This window comes from Microcebus murinus, chromosome 1 (assembly GCF_040939455.1).
Source record: "Microcebus murinus isolate Inina chromosome 1, M.murinus_Inina_mat1.0, whole genome shotgun sequence".
NCBI lineage: Eukaryota > Metazoa > Chordata > Mammalia > Primates > Cheirogaleidae > Microcebus > Microcebus murinus.
The window spans coordinates 148,958,194-148,978,736 of NC_134104.1; the positions used below are offsets into that span (position 1 = coordinate 148,958,194).

Sequence of the window (20,543 nt, forward strand, 5' to 3'; positions counted from 1 at the left end):
TGCTTTTAATCACTCAGTGTTCACATTGCACCACCAATGCCAGGTGGTGCTTTGGTCAAGAGCTCTCTTGTGTATCTTCTTCAGAAATTAAACCACTGGTTTGTACCCAAATGGTGTTGGGGATCTTTGGGCATAAATGCTTCTTAAAGAATCTTATAACCAATCCTCTTGTTTTTAGCCTTCTCCTGTATCTTCCAAGCTATCTGGTGCTGCCAATCCTGGATCTTTTCTGAGGGTTCTGAGGTATAGAAAGGTGGCCTCCTTGATCACTCTGGCCTCCTTGCTCCTCCTGAACATGCCAGGTGCCTCAGGGCCTTTGCTCGGGCTGTGCCCCCTCCTCAAAACCCTCCATGGTTTGAACCTGCTCAAGTGGGACCCTCTCAGTGAGCTCACTGACTACTCCATTTAAAGTCACCCCAACCTCCGCCTCCACTTCCCATGTCCTTTCCCTGCCTCATTCGCCTCCACAGCTGGCACCAGCATCTGACATCCTGGATGACTATTTATTTGTTGCTGTCTCCCCCGACCCAGTCCCTGCCCCTGATGAATGTAAGCTCTACAAAGACAGGAATTCCTGCCTGACTTGCTCACTGCTGCATCCTCAGCATTCAGAATAGTGCACAGTAGGTTCTTGCTAAATGAATGAGCCACACATCGGTGCCTGGTAGACAGTGAGCACTATGGGATCCATCATGGTCTAAAAATATCTCATTAAGTCATTTGATAAATATAAGTTAATTGTTCAGTCAGTATCTTCTGTCCTGGTCTTTGGAAAATGAGACTATGATTGATGGACATTTTTGCTAATTCCTGGGAAGCAAGGTAGGGAGGGATTTCCACAGTGTTCGGAGGTGGGCAGACCTGCTTCGAATCCCGGCCAAGTTGCCGAGCCTCCCAGAGCCTTGTCTCCTCACTGGCCGTGCATGTTAGAAATGGCCTGCAGTCCAGGGCTGGGCTAGCAGCTCACCACCTGTCTTTTCGGAGTGAGCACTTGGCCTTTCAGCAAGACGGACAAGCCACCTCCATGGCCTGCCCCGGTGCTATGTCCCTCTGGACCTGCTGGTGGAGTGAGCGAGTGATGTCAGATGCACTGCTCAGAAGGGACAGGCAGTGACATTGCTGAAACCACAAAAGGGGAGGTGACTCAGTCCTGGCCCAGCCTGAGGTCTTCTCTCCTATCCCCCCTCTCTCCGAGCCTGAGGTTATAAACAAGTGACTCAGAGGAATGATGGAGGAGTGCCCCATACAGTTCATACACGTGTCCCTGGGGCTAAATTTAATCCACAGCTGCAGCCTCTGGCACTTTGGGAACAAGTTAATCTTGGTGGCTGAAACTGATGTGTGTGTGGTTGGGCGGGGGGGGGGGGGGGGGTGGTCAGGAGTCCAGAGCAGGGTGGGCATTGAGATTGGCTGTCTTGGGCCTGGACCCTGACCCCTTAGACCATTGACAGGGTGAAGGGGCCCAGAGGCCAGGCAGGCTTAGGCCCAGCCTAGTACAGAGCAAGAACAATGAGCATAAACAGCTAAGTCCTGGAATTTTTAATGCCTAGAGTGTTACCTTTTGAACACTAGAATTCAAAATATTAACTCCCCTAGAGTATTAAAACCCTGAGATTTTAGACACCTAGAAGAGCAGGATCCCAGGAAATTAATTTTCTAGAACGTCTGATACCTTAAGAGTATCAGAACCATCTAACAGTGTACTCCCAGCAACACAGTAGCTCAGTGGGCCTGAACTGAGGCTGTTACTGTCTAACTTCTCCACCTCCTCATGGTGTAGGAGGGGAAACTGAGGCTTAACAGAGAGGCCTGACTTGCCCGAGGCCCCACAGGAAATGACCTTGTTTGCCTAAGGCACCTTCCTGCTTTCTTGCAAAAAGGAGGGTCTTAGAGCTGGGGCAGAAAGAGGAAAAGCTCTTCCCATTTTAAAGAGGGGGCAAGAAGGCTCCCAAAGAGTGAAGGCCATGACCAAGTTTTGAACAGGAAACCCAAACATCCTGTATGGGGGCGGGGGTGGTGGTGGTGGTGCTGGAGTGAGGAAGATGGGAGGAAAGGAGGCACAGGACAGATAGGCCTGGAGGAAGAGCATGAAGGGAGACCCTGGAAAAGGGGCTCCAATGCTTCCCGCTCCCTGGACTACCCATCACAGCTTGGGCCACCCTCACAGGGTCACCTCCTGACCCGGGACTCCAGAGTCTAAGCCTTGCTGTGCTCCATTTAGAAATGAAGTAGCAAGGCCCTCATCTTTTGGGGAAGGCCTAGACATCCCACCCCTGTCCCATGAGCCCCCAGGGCTGAGTCAAGGCTGCTCCGGGAGGGGGCCTCTTCCCAGCTGTCCCCTGTGCGTCATGTGCCGGAGGCCAGGCGGCTCGCCTTACAGAGCTGGGTCCACCTCTATATATAGCCCAGGGCAGACAGCTGCGCAGTCTAAGCGCACCCCAGCAGGAAAGCAAGGGGACAGAGAGGAGCCCTCTGGCACTGTCGCTGCACCGTGGGCCCCCACCATGGCGCTGGGCTTGGAGCAGGCGGAGGAGCAGCGGTTGTACCAGCAGACGCTCCTGCAAGACGGGCTCAAGGACATGCTAGACCACGGCAAGTTCCTCGACTGTGTGGTGCGGGCGGGAGAGCGCGAGTTCCCGTGCCACCGCCTGGTGCTGGCCGCCTGCAGCCCCTACTTCCGGGCGCGCTTCCTAGCTGAGCCAGAGAGTGCAGGCGAGCTGCGCCTGGAGGAGGTGTCACCGGACGTGGTGGCCCAGGTGCTGCACTACCTGTACACGTCGGAGATCTCGCTGGACGAGGCGAGCGTGCAGGATTTGTTCGCTGCGGCACACCGCTTCCAGATCCCGTCCATCTTCACCATCTGCGTGTCCTTCCTGCAGAAGCGCCTGTGCCTCTCCAACTGCCTGGCCGTCTTCCGCCTCGGCCTCCTGCTCGACTGCGCGCGCCTCGCGGTGGCTGCCCGCGACTTCATCTGTGCGCACTTCACGCTGGTGGCGCGCGACGCCGACTTCCTCGGCCTCTCGGCTGATGAGCTCATCGCCATCATCTCCAGCGACGGCCTCAACGTGGAGAAGGAGGAGGCGGTGTTCGAGGCGGTGATGCGGTGGGCGGGCAGCGGCGACTCCGAGGCGCAGGCCGAGCGCCAGCGCGCGCTGCCCACCGTCTTTGAGAGCGTGCGCTGCCGCCTGCTGCCGCGCGCCTTCCTGGAGAGCCGCGTGGAGCGCCACCCTCTCGTGCGCGCCCAGCCCGAGTTGCTGCGCAAGGTGCAGATGGTGAAGGACGCGCACGAGGGCCGCATCACCACGCTGCGCAAGAAAAAGAAGGGGAAGGAGGCAGCCGGGGCTGAGGAGGCCAACAAGGGCGCATCCGAAGCCAAGGAGGACGAGGAGGACGAACGCGTCCTGCCTGGGATCCTCAATGACACCCTGCGCTTTGGCATGTTCCTGCAGGACCTTATCTTTATGATCAGCGAGGAGGGCGCTGTGGCCTACGATCCAGCAGCCAATGAGTGCTACTGTGCCTCCCTCTCCAACCAGGTCCCCAAGAACCACGTCAGCTTGGTCACCAGGGAGAACCAGGTGTTCGTGGCTGGAGGACTTTTCTACAACGAGGACAACAAAGAGGACCCCATGAGTGCTTACTTCCTTCAGGTGCCTAGCCAGTCTTGGGAGCAGCCGGGTTCTGGGCACTGGGGGCAGCCTGGGGCTCAGGAGGCGCCTGTGTTCACTCAGGGGAATGTCACTGGGTCTAGGGTAAGATGTAGACCAGGAGGTTGACTGACAGCCACTTGCCTAAAGGTCCAACAGTCATAGGCAGCTGCCAAAGAGGTGCATAACTTCATGTGTCAGTAACAGGGGACGTTAGCCCCACGTTGGCATACATTGGAGGCCCTTGGCCCTGCACGTGGTTGGGGTCAGGCACAGTGGGAAGGGGGCACAAGACCAGTGCAGGGTTCCTGGCAGGGTCTTTGCGTGAGAGCCAAGACTGGAGCCCAGAGCACAGAGTGCTCCAGACAAAGGCACCATCCTGCCTAATCCTCCCATTGTGGAGATCAGGAAACTGAGGCCCAGGCAGGACCAGTAGAGTGGAGTGCCCAGTCAACTTGAGGGTGTGACTGTGAGATCTCTAGGGCAGAGAGAGTTTCCTGGAGACCGGCCATGTAGGTTTGAGCCTTGCCAGTTGGGTGGGATTTGGAGATGTGAAGGGGAGGGTGGCAGTGTTTCTGGCCAGGGAACGGTGAGCAAAGGACAGAACCAGGGAAGAGCTTGACCAGTGAGAGGGGTAGGGGCAGCTTGGGGCTAGGGTTAAGCTCACAAGACTTACGGTTGGATGGGGGCATGGGGGTAGCTCCACCAGTTACCAGCTCAGCAGTGTGTTATTTCTCTCTGGGCTGTTTATTCTCTCTGGGCCTTTGTAAGTGGGAATATTGTTCTTCCTGCTTGGTTAAGGTCGTTTGAAGGTTAAGTGATGCTCATAAAGTGCTCAGCCCTCAGAAAAGTTTCCAAAAAGATAAGACACTATTATCTTTATTATAAGGCTGTGGAGGTGGGCACGTCTGCAGACTGTAGATTTTAAGGGGTGAATGGCAGAGCTGATTTGGAAGTTTCCAGAGCAGTGGGATGGGGTGTAGAGCAAGGGGCAGGCAGGCCTCCGCCCCGAGCTCTGCTGGGGAGGCACCAAGGCCACAGCAGGACCTCCTTCTTGGAGCTCCCTCCTCACATCAGTGCTGCGGTGCCCATCACCCTGCTGTCAAGGTGGTCACTGGGCACCTACCTGCGGTGGGAGAGGGGCGTGGGCCGCTCTGCTATCAGCCTGGTGGCAGGAGGGGCACCGTCCCTCAGGCCTGCTTCCAGGCTGCGTGGTCCTACCTGGAGGCCCGGACTCCTCTGTTATCGGACTGGCTGGGCTGGGCTGGGGAAGTGAGGGGGCGGCAGCTGACCGCACAAACCCGGCCCGCAGTTTGACCACCTGGACTCAGAGTGGCTGGGGATGCCACCGCTGCCCTCCCCACGCTGCCTCTTCGGCCTGGGAGAGGCTCTCAACTCCATCTACGTGGTCGGCGGTCGAGAGGTCAAGGACGGCGAGCGCTGCCTGGACTCGGTCATGTGCTACGATAGGCTGTGAGCCCGGCTGGGGGCGGGGCCGGGCGCTGGGGGCGGAGTCCAGGGTGTGGGAGGGGAGTGGATGGGGGCGGGGTCCAGGGTGTGGCAGGGGAGTGGGTGGGGGTGGGGTCCAGGGTGTGGGAGGGGAGTGGGTGGGGGTGGGGTCCAGGGTGTGGGAGGGGAGTGGGTGGGGGTGGGGTCCAGGGTGTGTGGGAGTGGCTGGGGGCGGAGTCCAGGGCGTGGGAGGGGAGTGGCTGGGGGCGGGGTCCAGGGTGGGGGAGGGAAGTGCCTGGAGGCCGGGGCCTGGGGCAGGGGTGGGGTTCCGTGGCGGTGGGGCGGTGCGAGGTGGCGTGGGAACGAGGGAATGAGAGGTCTGGGAAGTCCCAGCAAAACTTGGGGTGCACCCTGAATGTGTGTTGGGAAGGTGGGTGAATGCGGACGCGAGGACCGAGCGCATGCCTGAGCCCGGCGTCTGTCCCACTCCGGTCCCCTCCAGGTCATTTAAATGGGGGGAATCGGACCCGCTGCCTTATGCCGTGTACGGTCACGCGGTGCTCTCCCACATGGACCTTGTCTACGTCATTGGCGGCAAAGGCAGCGACAGGTGAGGCTGGGGCCTGAGCGAGTCTGCGCAGCGAGCAGGAGCAGAGTCTCCCCGCCGCGGTCAGGGGTCTGTGCTGGCCGCCCTGGGAGACGGGGCAGGAGGGAAGGGTGGCCGGGCTCCCGCTACTCTCCGCTCACTCGCCGCCCCCCCCACAGGAAGTGCCTGAACAAAATGTGCGTCTACGACCCCAAGAAGTTCGAGTGGAAGGAGCTGGCGCCCATGCAGACCGCCCGCTCGCTCTTTGGTGCCACCATCCATGACGGCCGCATTTTCGTGGCGGCTGGGGTCACCGACACAGGGCTGACCAGCTCTGCCGAGGTGTACAGCATCGCAGACAACAAGTACGCAGCTGGCTGCCCCCTCCCCACAGGGACAGCCGCGTGGCTTTGGGCCTGTGTGGGCCCTAGCAGGAGTCATAGCCCCATCTGGGTTCTCCACGGCTGAGTTCGGAGATTGGCGTAGAAATAGTGCCTCTCCTCTGATCGGCAGTGAAGTGGGGAGGGCGGCTTCCCCCTACGAGGTGGGGGAGGGTTAGGGCCAGCCTGGGTGGAGTAGGGCATGGCAGCTTCCTCATTCAGGGACTCCTAGCAGGCGGTGGCCTGGTGCAAGGGATGTAGCAGTCACCAAGACAGAAGCTCCCCTGCCTGGGACGTCAAGAAAGAGAAAACTGAGCTGACAGACGGTTGTACTCAGCTGCAAAGGGGGCCAGGGTGGGTGGGCAAAGGATGCCCCAGACAAAGGAAGCTTGGTGCCAAGGCAGTTAGGAGAAAAAAGGCAGGACACACTGGAGGGAAGGCATTGCTCAGGCTGGATGGCGGGTGGGGGGGAAGGGAGGTGGGATGGCAGTGCTGGGGCTGGCAGGGGACAGTAGGAGAGGGGCAGTGACCTGCCTCTCACTGGGTTTAAGTGCCCATCTGTGTTCTGCTAAGGCGCCTCATGGCAGCTGATGTAGACAGGAGATTGGGGATTCCCAGGAGGCAGGGAGGTCAGGGGTGCAGCTGTAAGGAGAGGTGATGGGGGCCTGGAGCTGGGGGTACAGTGCAGATGGGGCTGGAGAAAGACTTAGGCCAGGGCCTCCCACCCTGTGATGTACACGGAGGTCCCCCGGGGGATCATGTTAAAATGCAGATTCTCAGGCACAGGGAGGGCCTGAGAGTCTGTATTGCTAACAAATCCCCAGGTAATGCTGAGGCTGCCGGTCCATGAACCACACTTTGAGTAGCCAGAGTTTAGGGGTGGAACAGGGCTTAGCAATCAGTTGGATCGTAGGGTTAAATGAGGGGGATGTAGTGCTTTTTGGCGAGGGTGGGAAGCCATTTATTGGAGAACCACTGGGGTGAGACAGGGAAAATGAGGGTCCATGTAGGAGATGCCCAGGGGTGTCCAGGAGGAGCCCACTGGGGCACAGAGAGGGCTGAGCTGGAGGGAGAGATCTGGGGTCAACAGCGAGATCGGGGGTCAACAGCACATGGAGGGGCCGAGGTCACCCACGAGAGAGGGCGCAAATGTGAGGAGCTGAGGGCCACGCCCAGAGGGGCGCTGGGGACAGGTACGTTATCCAGGAAGAAGTCTGAGGAGGTGAGCTTGGAGAGGTAGCAGGTGAGAGTCACATCAGCAGTGTTGTGTGCTGGGGGCCTGGATTTCAAAGCCCTGCGGTGGTGAGAGCAGTTTTGGAGGGTGGGGATGAAGGCCCAAGGCAGGAGCCAGGGGAGCAAAGATGCCTTGAGAAAGCTGCGTGTGAGGAGAGGGGCGGATAGGAGGCAAGGGATGGGGCGTCACTGGCCACTGAGGAGCAAGAGGACTGTGTCTTAGTCTTAGCAAGAGGACTTAGTCCAGGGCTAATCTGGGGCCTGCCGGGGACTGGGGTTCTGGGTTGGTGGGTGGGAGAGGAGGGGGAACAGTGGGGAGATCCATGGTGGCCTTCACTGGGCAGCTTGGATGGAATGACAAGGGGACAAGGAAGGGAAAGGGGAGGAGCCAGAGACTGGGGAAGGCGGTGACCACCAGAGGGAGAGGGAAGGGGAACCGGTTGGGACGCTCTGAGGCTGGGGCGGGGCACCAGGTAGGCGCTCCTGAGAGGGCTGCGCGGAGCACAGGAGCGTGTGCTGGGAGCACGGGCGCTGGGATTCGGGTTGCAGAGGGGGCAGCAGAAGCTGTGGGCGCTGGTGGCAGGAAGCACCCTGGGCTTACTGAGGCCCGTGGTGATGCGCCTCCTCACCCCCTCCCAGGTGGGCGCCCTTCGAGGCCTTCTCGCAGGAGCGCAGCTCGCTCAGCCTGGTCAGCCTGGCGGGCACCCTCTATGCCATCGGTGGCTTTGCCACCCTGGAGACGGAATCCGGAGAGCTGGTCCCCACAGAGCTCAACGACATCTGGAGGTGAGCCCAGCCCCAGGGAGGCGAGGGGGCAAGCAGGAGCAAGGCTGACACCTCATGGCAATGTGCAGGGCACCGAGGCACCTGGCAGGCTGCTCTGCAGGCAAAGCAGGCGAGGAACAGCAGGTGCGCCCTGCTCAGCCCCAGGGTCTCACCAGTTTGCTCGGGAAGGTCTGGGTTTGCACGTGGGGTGCTGTGCCCCACTGTGGAGCACCAACAATGCTGCAGACGGGAGCCGACCCCAAGCTTAGGGCACAGACCCGTGGGAACAGGGCCCAGGGGGCGACCATTGCTTTCCATGGATGGTCCTTCCTGGGGTGGGGGAAAGGAGTTTCATCTCCTGGGGTGTCCCCTAAAGCTTCAGTCATCCTCGATGCTGCAGGCAGCCTCTGGGGAGCAGAGCTGCTGGGAGGGGACTTGGAGGCGGAGTACAGAAATGCTCAAGGGGAGGGGATTGGCTTGTGGGGTGTAGACCGTCCTGGAGGGAGATGGACTCTGAGGAATGTGGGAAGCCTTGGGAGGTGTCCTTTCCCAGAGAGGGTGGCCCTTCCTAGACTGTGAGGTGAGTGTTCTTCGTGGTGGGTCTTGTGGGGGCCTCCTTTCCCAGAACAGGCGAATTTTCCAGAAGCAGATCTACCTAGAGACGGGCCCAATGCACCCAACCACCCCTCTCTGCTGAGTTCCACTCTAGGCTCAGCTGACCAAGCTGCCCATCCTTGTCCCCGCTGTCCCCACTCTACCCTCCAGGTACAACGAGGATGAGAAGAAGTGGGAGGGTGTCCTGCGGGAGATCGCCTACGCGGCAGGTGCCACCTTCCTACCTGTGCGCCTCAACGTGCTGCGCCTGACCAAGATGTGACCGGCCCAGGGGCCTTGAACTAAGCGCCCCTCCCGTCCTGTGGCGCCCACAGACCTGGCGTCGCGGGGGCTCGGAGGAGGAGGCCAGAGCCCCCCTGGATCCAGTTATGGTGCCGAGGGGCTGCGCCAGCCAGGAGAGGAAAATCCCTGTGTGGACCTGGCTTCCGGGCAGGGCCAAGCACCTAGAGGCTTCTCCAGTGTCGCCATATCACTCCGGGTCTTCTTGGTCCACAAGCCAGAACCACAGGGGTGGATCCCAGGTGCACCCTGGCCCTGCCCCAGCCGGGCCGTGTGTGCCACATGAGTCCCCACAGATGGGAGCGTCCCCATCGAGCGCACCTTGCAGCTTGGATGAGTCTCCTTTGCTGAGAAGAATAAAGTGCCTTCCGAGCAAGCAGCTCAGGCCTGGAATCAGGTGCCAAGGCAGAGACCTGGTGGTTTGGAGATCCGGGGCTTCAGTGTTCTGCAGTTGGGTCGCCAGGAGCAGTGGTCTCTGCCCTCCACGTGGTGTCAGCTCCGCACTCTCTGTGTGGCCCTCGCTGAGGCCTCGAGCCCCGGCTCCTCAGCCTCCATAGACGAGGAGCAGGAGACTGCTGGGAGAAGGGGCAGGGAAAGGCAGGCTGCGGTAGAAAAGTCTTTTATTCTGTCGGTCGGCCGCATCTGGGCCGGCTTGGGCCTGGGGCCCAGGAACAGCTGAGCAGAGCCTGTCCCCGTCCCCCTCCCGCCTACTCCGGCTTCTCTTTGTCCTGCTTCTTCTCCTCCTCCAGTGCCAGGGTTCGCTCGCGCTCCTTCACCAGCTGGACACCACAGTAGGTGACAAACAGGACGGCCAGCGTGGTCTGCGGGAACCCTGTGTAGGGAAGAAGTTGTCAGCGCCCCGGAGCAGCACCCCTTCCTCAGTGACTCTTGTCTTCCCATCCCTCTCCCCACTCGGCTGGCCCTCCCTGCCGAGTCCCTGGGGCGTTGGGCCGGGTAGGGGGCATTTCAGAAGGTCGCAGTCCTAGAGGTTGATGCCTGGCACATTCTGTAATCCACACCCCTGTCCCTCACCTGTGAGTAGCAGGCGCCGGGCAACCAGCTCTGTGAACTCGAGGCTGTTCAGGCTCACAAGGTTGTACATGATGATAGCCCAGAAGTTCACGGCCCCAAAGAGGGCCCGGACCCTGCGGGACATCTGCTCCGACAGAGAGGCCTGCCCAGTCCCGGACAGCATTGGAAGCAGGACAAGAGGCCCAAAGGAAAGAGGACGCGGTTGGTCAGTGGTCTTGCCCACATAGCTACTCAGGTCCTGGGGGTACGCCTGGGTCTCCCTCATTGTTAAACATGGGGAAACTGAGGTCCAAAGGGAGTGTGAGGGCTGAGCAACACAGCCAGGCCCAGGTGCTCCATTCCCCACAGAAGGTGGGGAAGGCCAGGTTCCCACAGGAGAGCCATTGTCCTGACAACAGGAAGGTGGTGGTGAGAAAGTTCTGGACTGGGGCTGAGTGTTTGGACAACCCCAGAAAGCAGCAGTCCCCACCGTCCCCCGTGAGCCATCCAGTCCCAGCCCAGACCTTCCCTGCTCACCTCAGTTCGTGCTAGGGGCCCCAACTCTGCCAGCTTCTGCACCCAGAGCTCAAAGTTGAGGCCAAAGCAGTTAAGGAATGACCACAGGTAGACAATGTCACAAGGCCCGAGCCACAGAGTGGTGATGGCAAATGTGGCCACTGAGGCCCCTAGCTCTGGGATCACCTGGGAGTGCTCCCCACCAATGTGGTCGTACACATATCTGCAGGAAAGACGGGAGAAGGGGCCGGAGGAGGTGTGGGAAAGAGCAGGTACAAGAAGGGCAGAGGACACAACAGGGCAGCCCTCCTCAGCGCTGTCACCCTGGGCACATTCAACGTCCCTGACCTCAGGTAGCTGCTCCTCCTCCTCTACCCAGCTCCACACTGGAGGACTCGGCCTCAGACAGCACACCCTCCCTGGCTCTGCTCTCTTCCTCCCCAAGTGACGTCATCCACACCCAGGACTTCACACCTGGCTCCATGCCGATGACCCCCAAATCTGTGTCTTCAGCCCAGTCTCTCCTGACCCGTGCATCCAACTGCTGTAGGCATCTCATGTGGATGCCCGATGCCCCGTCCCTGCCCAAACCGCTCCACCCCCCTCTCAGTTACCAGCACCACCGCTCATTGCTCAGGCTATGAGCCCTGGTGCCCGCTTGGACTCAGTTTCCCTCATCGCCCACCTCCAAGCAAGCCAGCGTATTCTGTTTCTCCACTCGGTCCTGACTGCTGCTCACCACTTCTACTCCCCAGTGGGGGAGGTCATCTCCTCTCACACTGTTCATTGCAAGAGCCTCTTAGGTGGTCTTCCCGCTTCTGCCTTTGCCGCTACAGCCCATTCTCCTCGTCCACGCAGCTTCAGAGTGTAGCTTGGCTCGCGTCACTTCCATGATTAGCCCCACTCCCGTCGCAATGGGAATAAGCTCCACCTCCTTGCTCTGGCTGGGAGACCCCTGTAGCCTGGTTTCTGCCCCTCCCTGACCTCGTGCCTCCATTCTCCCCGTCTACCCTGCTGGCCTTACTGGCTTTAGACACACCCGGTTGGTTCGTGCCTCAAGGGCTATGCAGTTGTTCCCTCTGCCTGGAATTCTCTTCCCAGATCTCCCTGTCACTCAGGTCTCCTCGGAGAAGCCCGCCCAGAACCCAACGAAAGAAGCTTCTACCCTGTTACCAACTCCTTTCCCCTTACACGTTGTGTTTTCTTCATAACACTTACCACTCTCTAAAATTATCTTATTTATGTTTGTTTACCTGTTTATGGTCTGTTTCTCCCCACTAGACTGTAAGCTCCATGGGTTCAGGGTCTTTGCCATGTTCACTGCTGTATCCCCAGTGCCTAGAACAGTGCCTGGCACATAGTAGGTGCTCAGTAAATATTTGTTGAATAAATTCAGTGGAAGACCCATTGAGTAACCGGCCTCTCCATTCCTTGACCTCCTCATTTCCGGTGTTTTTTTTCCTCCACGCCACCTCAGCCACCCACTCTCCCACGGCCACGCCCCAACTTTGTCACCGCTTGAAATTTCACCTCTTCCTAATTCCCACTCTGCCCAGTTCCTCCTGACCTCTGGCCCCCCAGCTTCAGTCCTTTGGTCCCACTGATCTTGTGACCTCCTGTCTTCACCACCCTCCTTAACAAGAGCTGACTCAGGTAGCTGCTCCTCCAATGAGTCGTCATTATAAATAACCTAAAAACACATGTCCCTCACTTCCTCCTCTCGGCCATCTGGGAGAGCCCAGTCGGCTGCTCTCTCCTCACCTGCACCCAAGCAGCTGAGCCCTGCTTGGGAAAATCGCACATCTCACACCCTGGAGTCTGTAAACCCACGACGCCCCATACCACGTGGGCTCTCAGTGCCACTGTTTCTCTAGTCCCCTGTTTCTCCTGGGCCCTGCAGTGGCTGTGCCCTCATCCCTCCTGCAAGTGGGAGTGGGTGTGGGGGACCCACCCTGGTGGGGGGGCGAGGGAGCCCTGGGTGCTGCCTCCTTCCTGCCCCCAGCCCCGCACCACTCAGCCCATGGCTGTGCCAACCTGCTTCACAGAAGACACGTGGAAGCCCTTACTTTTCTACACTGACATGCCATTCTTCTGTGTCCACACTGGCTCCTCCTCCTCCTCGTCCTCCTCCCAAAGCCAGGCCTCCGCCTGAACCTGGATGCCATGGCCTCCTCCCTCCCCAGGGACCTCGGTCCCTCTGCCAGCCCCGCATCCTGCATCACCAGCTTCTTCCCTGTTGAGTAATTCCCCGCGCCTCAGGAGTCACCCGCACACCCCCTGCAGTTCCTCAGCGTCCCTCCACTCCCGCCTGCCCTTGCCTCTGCAGCCCAAGGCTGCACGCCACCTACACTCATCCTCAGTGTCCAGCTTCCTCGGGGCTGCGCTGTGCCTGCCCCAGCGGCCCCGCCACACCTGATGGTCCTCTCCCTTGGCTTCCTGGGCGTCCCCAGCCTGGATTCTCCTGCTCCTCTGACCACGCCTGTCTGTCCCTTCCGCTGGCTCTTCCTCCTCCCCCGACCAGAGTCCTCGCAGGCCCAGTCTTGGCCGCCCCCGCTCTCCTCACTCTACTCTCTCTCCTCGGCACTGATCCACTCCCAAGCCTGAAAGGCCACGCGCCCACACCCACGATGCTCAGAGCCCATCAGCCCCTAGGCTGCTCTGAGCCCGACCCTCAGCCCACCCACCTCCCTGACTCTCCGCAAGGGTGCCGCCTGCGATCCAACCTGCGATCCAACCACACGCTCCGCACAGCGAATCCCTCTCTGGAAACCAGCCCTCCGTCCTCCCAGGAATTTGGGAGTCATCTCCCTCTCCTTCCCTGTGCCTGCACTGCAGGGCCCGTCCTGACACGGGTCCCTGCAGCCTGTCTCTACTCTTACCCCGTCTCTACCTGCGGGGCTCTCACCCAAGGCCAGACCTCTACGTCTTCCGCCTAGACCTCTGCCATGGCCTCCTCGCTGCCCTCCTTGCTTCCTCTGGCCCAGGGGTGAGCTTTAACAGCATGGGCCGAGCTTGGCACTGCCCTGCCCTGACACCTGGCAGGATGGCTGTGACCATCCCCCGCTCCCAACTCACTTGCAAAGCCAGTCGTTGATGCCACGGTCGAAGTGCCTGTGCGGGGAGAGCAGACGGGTGTGACTGCCAGAGGCAGAGCTCCCCAGGCACAGGGAAGAGGCTGGGAGGCAGTGGGGACCCCAGGGGGAGCCTCCCCGGCCGGCACTCACGTTTCCCCAAAGACGTAGAGTGCTGTGATGCACTTTGGAGGCTGGGGCGGGTCCAGGTGGTCGAGGCGTGCCACGGTGTTGACGACGCCAAAGAGGACGGCTGCCTTCACCCAGTCGTACACCAGGTTGGAATAGGCCAGGCCAGCTGGGGACAGGGTGCCGTCACCGCCTGGGTTTGTGTGTCGGCCTCCCCTTGCCGACCCCAATTACTGGGGGAGTCGCTGAAATCTCTCCCATGCACACTTTCTCTTCTCAGGTGCCAGGGGAGGTCCTTGCTCCTGGGCCCATCCCCACAGAGACCCCATCCCGTCGCTTTCTGGGGGAGACACCGGGCCCCGCCTGCCCCATGCAGACCCCGCCACAGCTGTCAGCCACTGCCCGGAGAAGCGGGGCCGGCTCTGTGGGACACTGTTCCCGTCTCACAGGGCAAAGCCCATGCCGAGCCCCACGCGTTTCCAAGGACAAGTCCCTGCTCTCCCACCCCTAGGTGCTGTGCCCTCAGGGCCTCAGCTTCCCCAACTGTGGCACCCTCCTGGGAGCACAAAGGGCCTGTCTTCCTGGGGTGGCAGCACAGCCCTGGTCCCTGCTCTGGGGACCCACCCAGGGCGCTGTCTGGGAGGCGGTTGGCGAACTTGAGGTCACCAGGGATGGTGAGGATGTAGAAGAAGTGAAAGAAGATGTCCACGGCCATGATGGCCACCACGCTGGCGCCCGCCTGGGCCCGGATGCGCCACAGCTCGCCCTCGGGCCTCACCGGCTCCGCCTGGCTCACCTGGGGGGATGCGAAGTGTCTGAGGGCAGAGGCGAGCCCTGCCGGAGGAGCCCTGTCTGAGCGGCGGGGGAGGAGACACGGCTTCACCCAGGGGTCCTGCCTGGTGTGGAGACACAGCCCACCCTGGGCAGACCCCGTGCTGTCTTGGGAGCCCCGTTTGAGGGGCCGGGGGACATCCATGGCCTGGGAGTCCTGTCCGAGGGAGGAGGCATGTCTCCACCCCGTGATCCCTGTGGGAGGGGGAAGGTGGCTTTAACAACGTGGGCCGATCTTGGCACTGCCCTGCCCAGACACCTGGCAGGATGGCTGTGACCATCCCCCTGTCTTGGGTCGGAGGAGGGAGGGGAGACTTGGCTTCATGCAGGAATCCTGCCTGGGGGGCTCTGTCTGAGATGGGAGCCCCCGTCTGAAAAGGGAGATCCAGCCCTGTTCTGGAAGCCCGCAGGTGTCCCCTCACCTGGGTGTGGAAGCGATCAAAGGTCATGATGGGCCCGAAGAAGAAGAAGGGCAGGTAGAAGTTGTACTTGAGCAGGTCGGCCAGGGAGTAGCGGCGGTCCGGGTGGGCGCAGCTCTCCAGCGCGAAGCTGGTGCAGCGCAGCACCGTGAAGCCGCTGCCGCCCTGAAACAGCACCTCTCGTAGATCGAAAGTGCCTGTCACAAACCCGCTCTGGAGGGCAAGGAACGGGTCATGAGCTCACCACGGCGCCTCCTGTCTCTGGGAAAAGCCCCCCAGCTTCCCCTGGGGCCCAACCTGGTCCTGCCACTCCCTCTCTTCCCTGAGCCAGTTAACACTGGCCACTGCTCTGTCCCAGTGATGTGACAGAGCAGAGGACACACTGGACAGGTTCCTTTGGTGCAGGTGATCCCCTGTGGCCAGGACGCACTGCAAGGCTTGAAGACCGGTGAGAAAGGGAAGGAGAGGCTTGGGACACTTGGGAGGCAAGGGCTTTGGCTGGAGTGAGACTTTGGGGTTGGATTCCCGCACCCTCCACCCCTGTGCCACTGCAGTGCACACCTGCCAGGAGATCAGGGGGTCCATCTTGAAGGAGGCCAGGCTGGCCAGGCCGAGGCCGAGACAGAGCCAGGACTGGCCCAAGAGCGAGGCCACATAGAGGCCCACACAGTGGCCGAGCAGCAGCAGCAGGTACCAAGGGCCCATCGTGCCTGCGACGGCCAGAGCCCCGTACACGGCATACACCCAGGAGCGCAGCTGTGGACAGAAACAGGGCTCCGGTGAACTATCTGTGTAAGTGGTGGGGGGGACCCTGGGATACAGTCCCCACAACCCTGGTGGCCACAGAGGAGTGGGCAGGGGGAGGCTGGGTGGCCTAGGTCCCGCTCACCTGGGGGGCAACCATAGTGCAGAGTTTAGCAAACAGCACGTGTCCCGAGAGGGCGAAGACAATGACGTTGCGGAAGGAGGTGAACCACATCACCCACTCGAAGTCGGCTACGTCCTGGGCAGCCCGGGCAGGAGGAGGTGGGCGGTTAGGGTGGGAGAGGAGGCAGGATGGGCTGGCACCTGGCTGGGCAGAGTCCCAGCACCTTCCTGGCCCTCGGGTTCTTCTTATGCATTAGCTGAGGGCCCTGCATTCCCCCTCTGAATAGGTAGAGAGGAATGGGGGGCCCCGGGTGGGCTGCCCTGCCCCCAAAGTGCACCTCTGCTCAGCACTTCGCCTGACACCCCCCATTGCTGCTGCATTGCTGGGAGGGGCACGGCGGAGGCCCCTGCCAAAGCACATCTCGGTATCTGTGACCCAGTTCCTAATGGACACGGGAGGGGCCCGGGGAGAGCCAAAGGCACAGAGACCCTCTTGCTGGGAGGTGCCCTCCGTTACACGAGAACCTCTGAACAGTGGAGAGTGGGAAGGGTTTGGGATGGGAGAGATGCACGGGGCTCTGGGACCCCAAGCAGGGACCCCAGGGTGTGGGGAACCTACCATCTTCCGGCCAATGTACTCCCAGCCGGGTCGCACGGACTCGCGGAAGGACTTCCTGTGGGCCCCATCTGAGAACAGAGCGAGGCTCAGGCAGAGGGGCCCTTCACCTCCCCGCCCCTGCCTTCCCCATGGACAGGGCTGCCCCCACCCTGGGGCACAGGAGCCGGGAGCGGGTCTGGGTCTCTCTTGTTCTGCTTCTCTCTGGGTCCTGATCTGACTGTGTCCCTGAGTGTCTGAGTGTCTCTGTCAGTATCTCCGCATCTCTGCGACCCAGTGACTGCACCTGATTCCATCCAGCCCCCAGGGCCTAGGGGGAACCCTGGGTCTGGAGCCCGAGAGTGTCTGGCCTTGCTGGTTGGAACCCAGAGGCTCCCAGGGGAGGAAGGGCCCCATCCGCTGCCCCGGGTTCGGCTGTTACCTTGTGAAGCCTCGAGGAGGCCCCGGCCAGCATAGGCCAGCGCTCCACTCAGCACCAGGGAGTAGAGGCCCAGCTCGGCCGCAGGCAACGCTGTCTTGATGCCCATAGCCTGGACAGGGCTGGGGAAGACAGGTCCGGTGAGGGAACTGCAGCTGCCGCCCTGCCTAGCCCTGCCTCATGGTCCCCCACTCGGGAACTGGGGACCCACTCTGAAGACAGACTGCCCCGCCTGCCCCCTGGGGACCTTGGGCCATCACTCTGCCCACCCCATTCCTCCCACCTGGTTACCCAACATGGCGCCCTATCCTAGCCGTTGCTCGAGTCCCCACCCTCCCATCCCGGGCTCACTCAGCCTGCCTTACTCACCTCCATTTACTGCTCCATACCTGTGGGTGGGCTGGTCCCCACCCTCTGTGCAGACCTTCATGTGGAGAAACCTCATGTCTATCACCTCAATCAGGTGTCTGCCCCCAGGTCCCTCAGTGAGCCTCCTTCAGCTCCTGACAAAGGCCCAGTCCCCTCCAAGACACCTTCTCCACTCCCTCATACCCCACGCTGTCCTTCCTTCCCTGGGAGCCCATGACCTCCCGGTTCTGTCCCTGTTGCCCAGACTCCATCCTTCTCAGTCAGCCTCCAGCTTCTTGCTGACCCCCATCCCCCGCAAACCCCTGCACTCCAGCCTGCCACATCCCTGGTCCCAGCCTGTATGTGACCACACGGCCCCACTCTCTCTGTGCTCTGTGTGTTCAGCCCTGGTGCTGGCCGGAGGCTGTGCTGTTGAGGAGGTGCCCTGGCGGAGCAGGCAGGGCCAGGCCGGCACCGGGGAGGGCGCTGGCTGCTGTCCAAGGTGCTGACCGGAATCAGGCCCAGAGGAGCCTAGCCACTCCGCCTGCAGGGGTCTAGCTTGTCCCCAGGAGTCCTGCTGGGCCATCCCTGGGCTTCAGCTAGGACCTGTGCCATTCCTACCCTGCATCAGCCTGGCCCAGGGGCTTCCCAAGGGCTCCATGAGTACAGACTCGGGCTCAAATAAAAGGGAGGAACATGCCTAGGCACTTATCAGGCTGAGCAGGGCCAAGAGGTGGCTGGTGTAGCCCTGTCTCCCACCTAGAGCCTTCCCCAAATCTGCATCCCCAGCCCTGCAGCCTGCTCTCCTGGGCCTCCACAGTTGACAGCTGGGGGGAGGTCATGGGCCAGAAAGGGGCAGGGGCCTGCCAAGGCCACACAGGGAACCTGGGACAGGCTTCTGTCTGCCTCCCCTCAGGACCGGACATTCTCGGTGAGCCCCGCTGGGGTCTCAGATAAGAGGGGACCCTCGCTGCCCCTGCCCACGCCGGGGGCTGCCTGAGGGCTGAGGCACCTCCTTAGCGGCCGGGTGGGGGTAGGGAGCCCTGGGGATCAGGTTAATGGAGCAGGAGCCTGAAACCGGAGCAGGAGCCTGAAACCAGAGCCCGCGAAATAGCTTTGTCAGCTGCCTCCCACTCACCACTTTCCAATTTTAGCTCCCCATGGCCGATGCAGGGTGTCCCCAGCGAGACCTCTGTGAAGAGCTGGCCCCCAGCCTGGGGCCTCTCCTGATAGACCCCCGGACCTGTGCTGGCCTATGAACACAGGGGTGTCCCCTTTCCCCCGGTCCTGCCTGGCTCAGGTGCACCTGGGGCAAAGACCACTTTGGGACCTGTGATCTGGGATGAGGGGCCTGGGTGGACCCTGCAGGTCTCAAGGGCCCCAGAGTGGCTGCCTCCCCAGCTGGCACTGACCTTGAGGAGGCTGCGAGGGACCCTGGCACACTGCCCACCTCGGGGCTCCGGGGTCCTGCGTCCAACCGTGCGTCCATCTGACCAACTGAGCTCCGCCGCCACGGTGGGGTGTGTCCAGGTCTGGGGTCCCCACCCCCTGGAGGCTATGTGTGGTGAGTGGTGACAGCAGGAGAAGGAGGGGGAGGAGGAGGTGGCCTTCCTGGAGCGGAGCGGAGCGGAGTGGAGCAGAGCCGAGTGCTGCAGAGCTGCTGGCCACAGGGAGCCGCAGGGAGGATCCTAGGGGGGGTTGGTGGGGGGAAGGGGCGGCCAGTATCATAGGCTTTGACAGGGACACCTGGGCCTCACTGCAGCCTGCCTCCCCTGGTCCCTAGAGAGCCTGTGCCTCCCTCTCACTGCTAGCCAGGACCCCCTCTTCCAGGAAGCCTTCCTGGCAGCCCCACCAACATCTCCAGGCTTGTAAGCCCTGCCCCCACCACGCAGCCACACACACTCACACACAGGCACGCGGCGTCACGCCTCAGCTCCAGCCCCCACCTTTACATGTGACTTCCCAAGGGGTGTCCCGGGGCAGACTCCCCTAGCCCCCTGCCCTGGTCCCTGTCATTATGCCAAGAGTCCCGGCTGGCCAGGCATCAGTGGCTGAGGCAGGACTGACTTGCCTACTGGGGTTGGAGCTGGCGTGGGACACTGGGCTGGGAGGGGCTCCCCTACTGCAGCCTGGCCTCACAGGAAGTTGTCTGGATGGAGGGGTGCTAGCAGGGTCCTTTGACAAGGCTAGAGTAGGAACTTAAGAGTGGCTGGTGTCCTCCCAATGGCAGAGTGGAGGCAGACAGCAATGTCCCTAACCAACTGAGTTCCTTGTGGGGGCGGGCCAGGGCCCTCACTCTGGAAAGAGGAAGCCAAGCCAAGGAGGGGTATCCTGAAGGTCCCCCCCAAGAAGTTAGGAACCTCTGATCGTCCGATGAGACCGAGTCTGCCGAGTCTGGAAGAGCCGTATGTGTTCATGCCATGTGTGTGGAGGCCTGTCCGTGTCTGTGCTGGGGGGAGGGTCTGGGGGGAGAAGGAGCTTTGTGACTGCAATCACAGGCCAGCTCCTGGAGCCCCTGCTCACCCGGACCCCAACACGGGCTCAGCTGAGGGTGGGAGGGGAAGGCGCTGCTCCCCCGCCAGGCCTGGGGCAGGGAGAGGGGCTGCACTTGGGCGTCTGGGCAGTGAGCCTCCTCCCAGAGGCAGCAGCGAGGAGACCCCAACACACACACTGCGCACAGATGGCACAGAGGCCCGTGTCAGTGGCCCCTGACCCCAAGAGGCAGGAAGGGCGCCCACTGCACAGTGTGGGGCTGGGCCAGGGCGGTGGTCTGGACGACAGGCACTGGAGGAGGCCGGTGTCGGGGAAGGAAGGTACCTGAGCCAGACTGCGGGGGCTAAGGAGGGCTTCCTGGTGGGGGGCGCAGTTGTTAGAAGAGGAGTAAGTTAATCATGGTAGCCAGGATGTACATGGATTCATTTTTCAATGTCACCGCAACCCACAGGAAAGGTGCTACCATGATCCCCAGTTGGTAGAAGAGGAAACTGACGCACAGGAGCTTAAATATCTGGGTCAGCTCCATACGTTTCTGGAACTGACCGCCCTGCAGGGGCGAGAACCCTGCTCGCCCACACTGGGGGGTGGCTGAGACCAGCCTAGGCCAGCCGTCCACCTGGTGCCCTCAGAGGCTGGAAGAGAATGGCTCAAGGAAGCAGACAGTGTTTGGGCCCAGGATTAAGAAAACAGCTTCAGCCATCTGACGTGAGCTGGTGTGATCACTTCTTTGTGTGCACACGGCAGCCCGGCCTCGCTGGGTTCTTGGAGGGATCTGGCGACTCACTCCATGACGGGGGTCTAGCTCACCGATTGCTCATGAAGAGAGACTGTTAGAGACCCAAGACCCCCAAACTCCAGAGGCCCAGA

General features: G+C 61.2%; 2 protein-coding genes across 2 annotated transcripts; one reads left to right on the forward strand and one right to left on the reverse strand.

Moving 5' to 3' along the window:
- The first annotated feature begins 2,440 nt into the window (after positions 1 to 2,440).
- Positions 2,441 to 9,333, forward strand: KLHL40 (kelch like family member 40). The gene is made up of 6 exons (XM_012770275.2): positions 2,441 to 3,650; positions 4,960 to 5,120; positions 5,599 to 5,706; positions 5,862 to 6,047; positions 7,935 to 8,081; positions 8,826 to 9,333. Exons 1-6 carry the CDS (start codon positions 2,505 to 2,507, stop codon positions 8,935 to 8,937), a joined length of 1,860 nt encoding a protein of 619 aa, XP_012625729.1. The 5' UTR covers positions 2,441 to 2,504; the 3' UTR covers positions 8,938 to 9,333.
- On the reverse strand, positions 9,311 to 18,849 carry HHATL (hedgehog acyltransferase like). The gene is made up of 12 exons (XM_012770273.2): positions 18,593 to 18,849; positions 16,836 to 16,954; positions 16,418 to 16,485; positions 15,821 to 15,934; positions 15,493 to 15,687; positions 14,935 to 15,144; positions 14,306 to 14,477; positions 13,706 to 13,850; positions 13,557 to 13,592; positions 10,503 to 10,704; positions 9,987 to 10,128; positions 9,311 to 9,786 (listed from the first exon to the last, which is right to left on the reverse strand). The coding sequence occupies exons 1-12, from the start codon at positions 18,667 to 18,669 to the stop codon at positions 9,662 to 9,664; spliced, it is 1,605 nt and encodes a 534-aa protein (XP_012625727.2). The 5' UTR covers positions 18,670 to 18,849; the 3' UTR covers positions 9,311 to 9,661.
- Between the last annotated feature and the right edge of the window lie 1,694 nt (positions 18,850 to 20,543).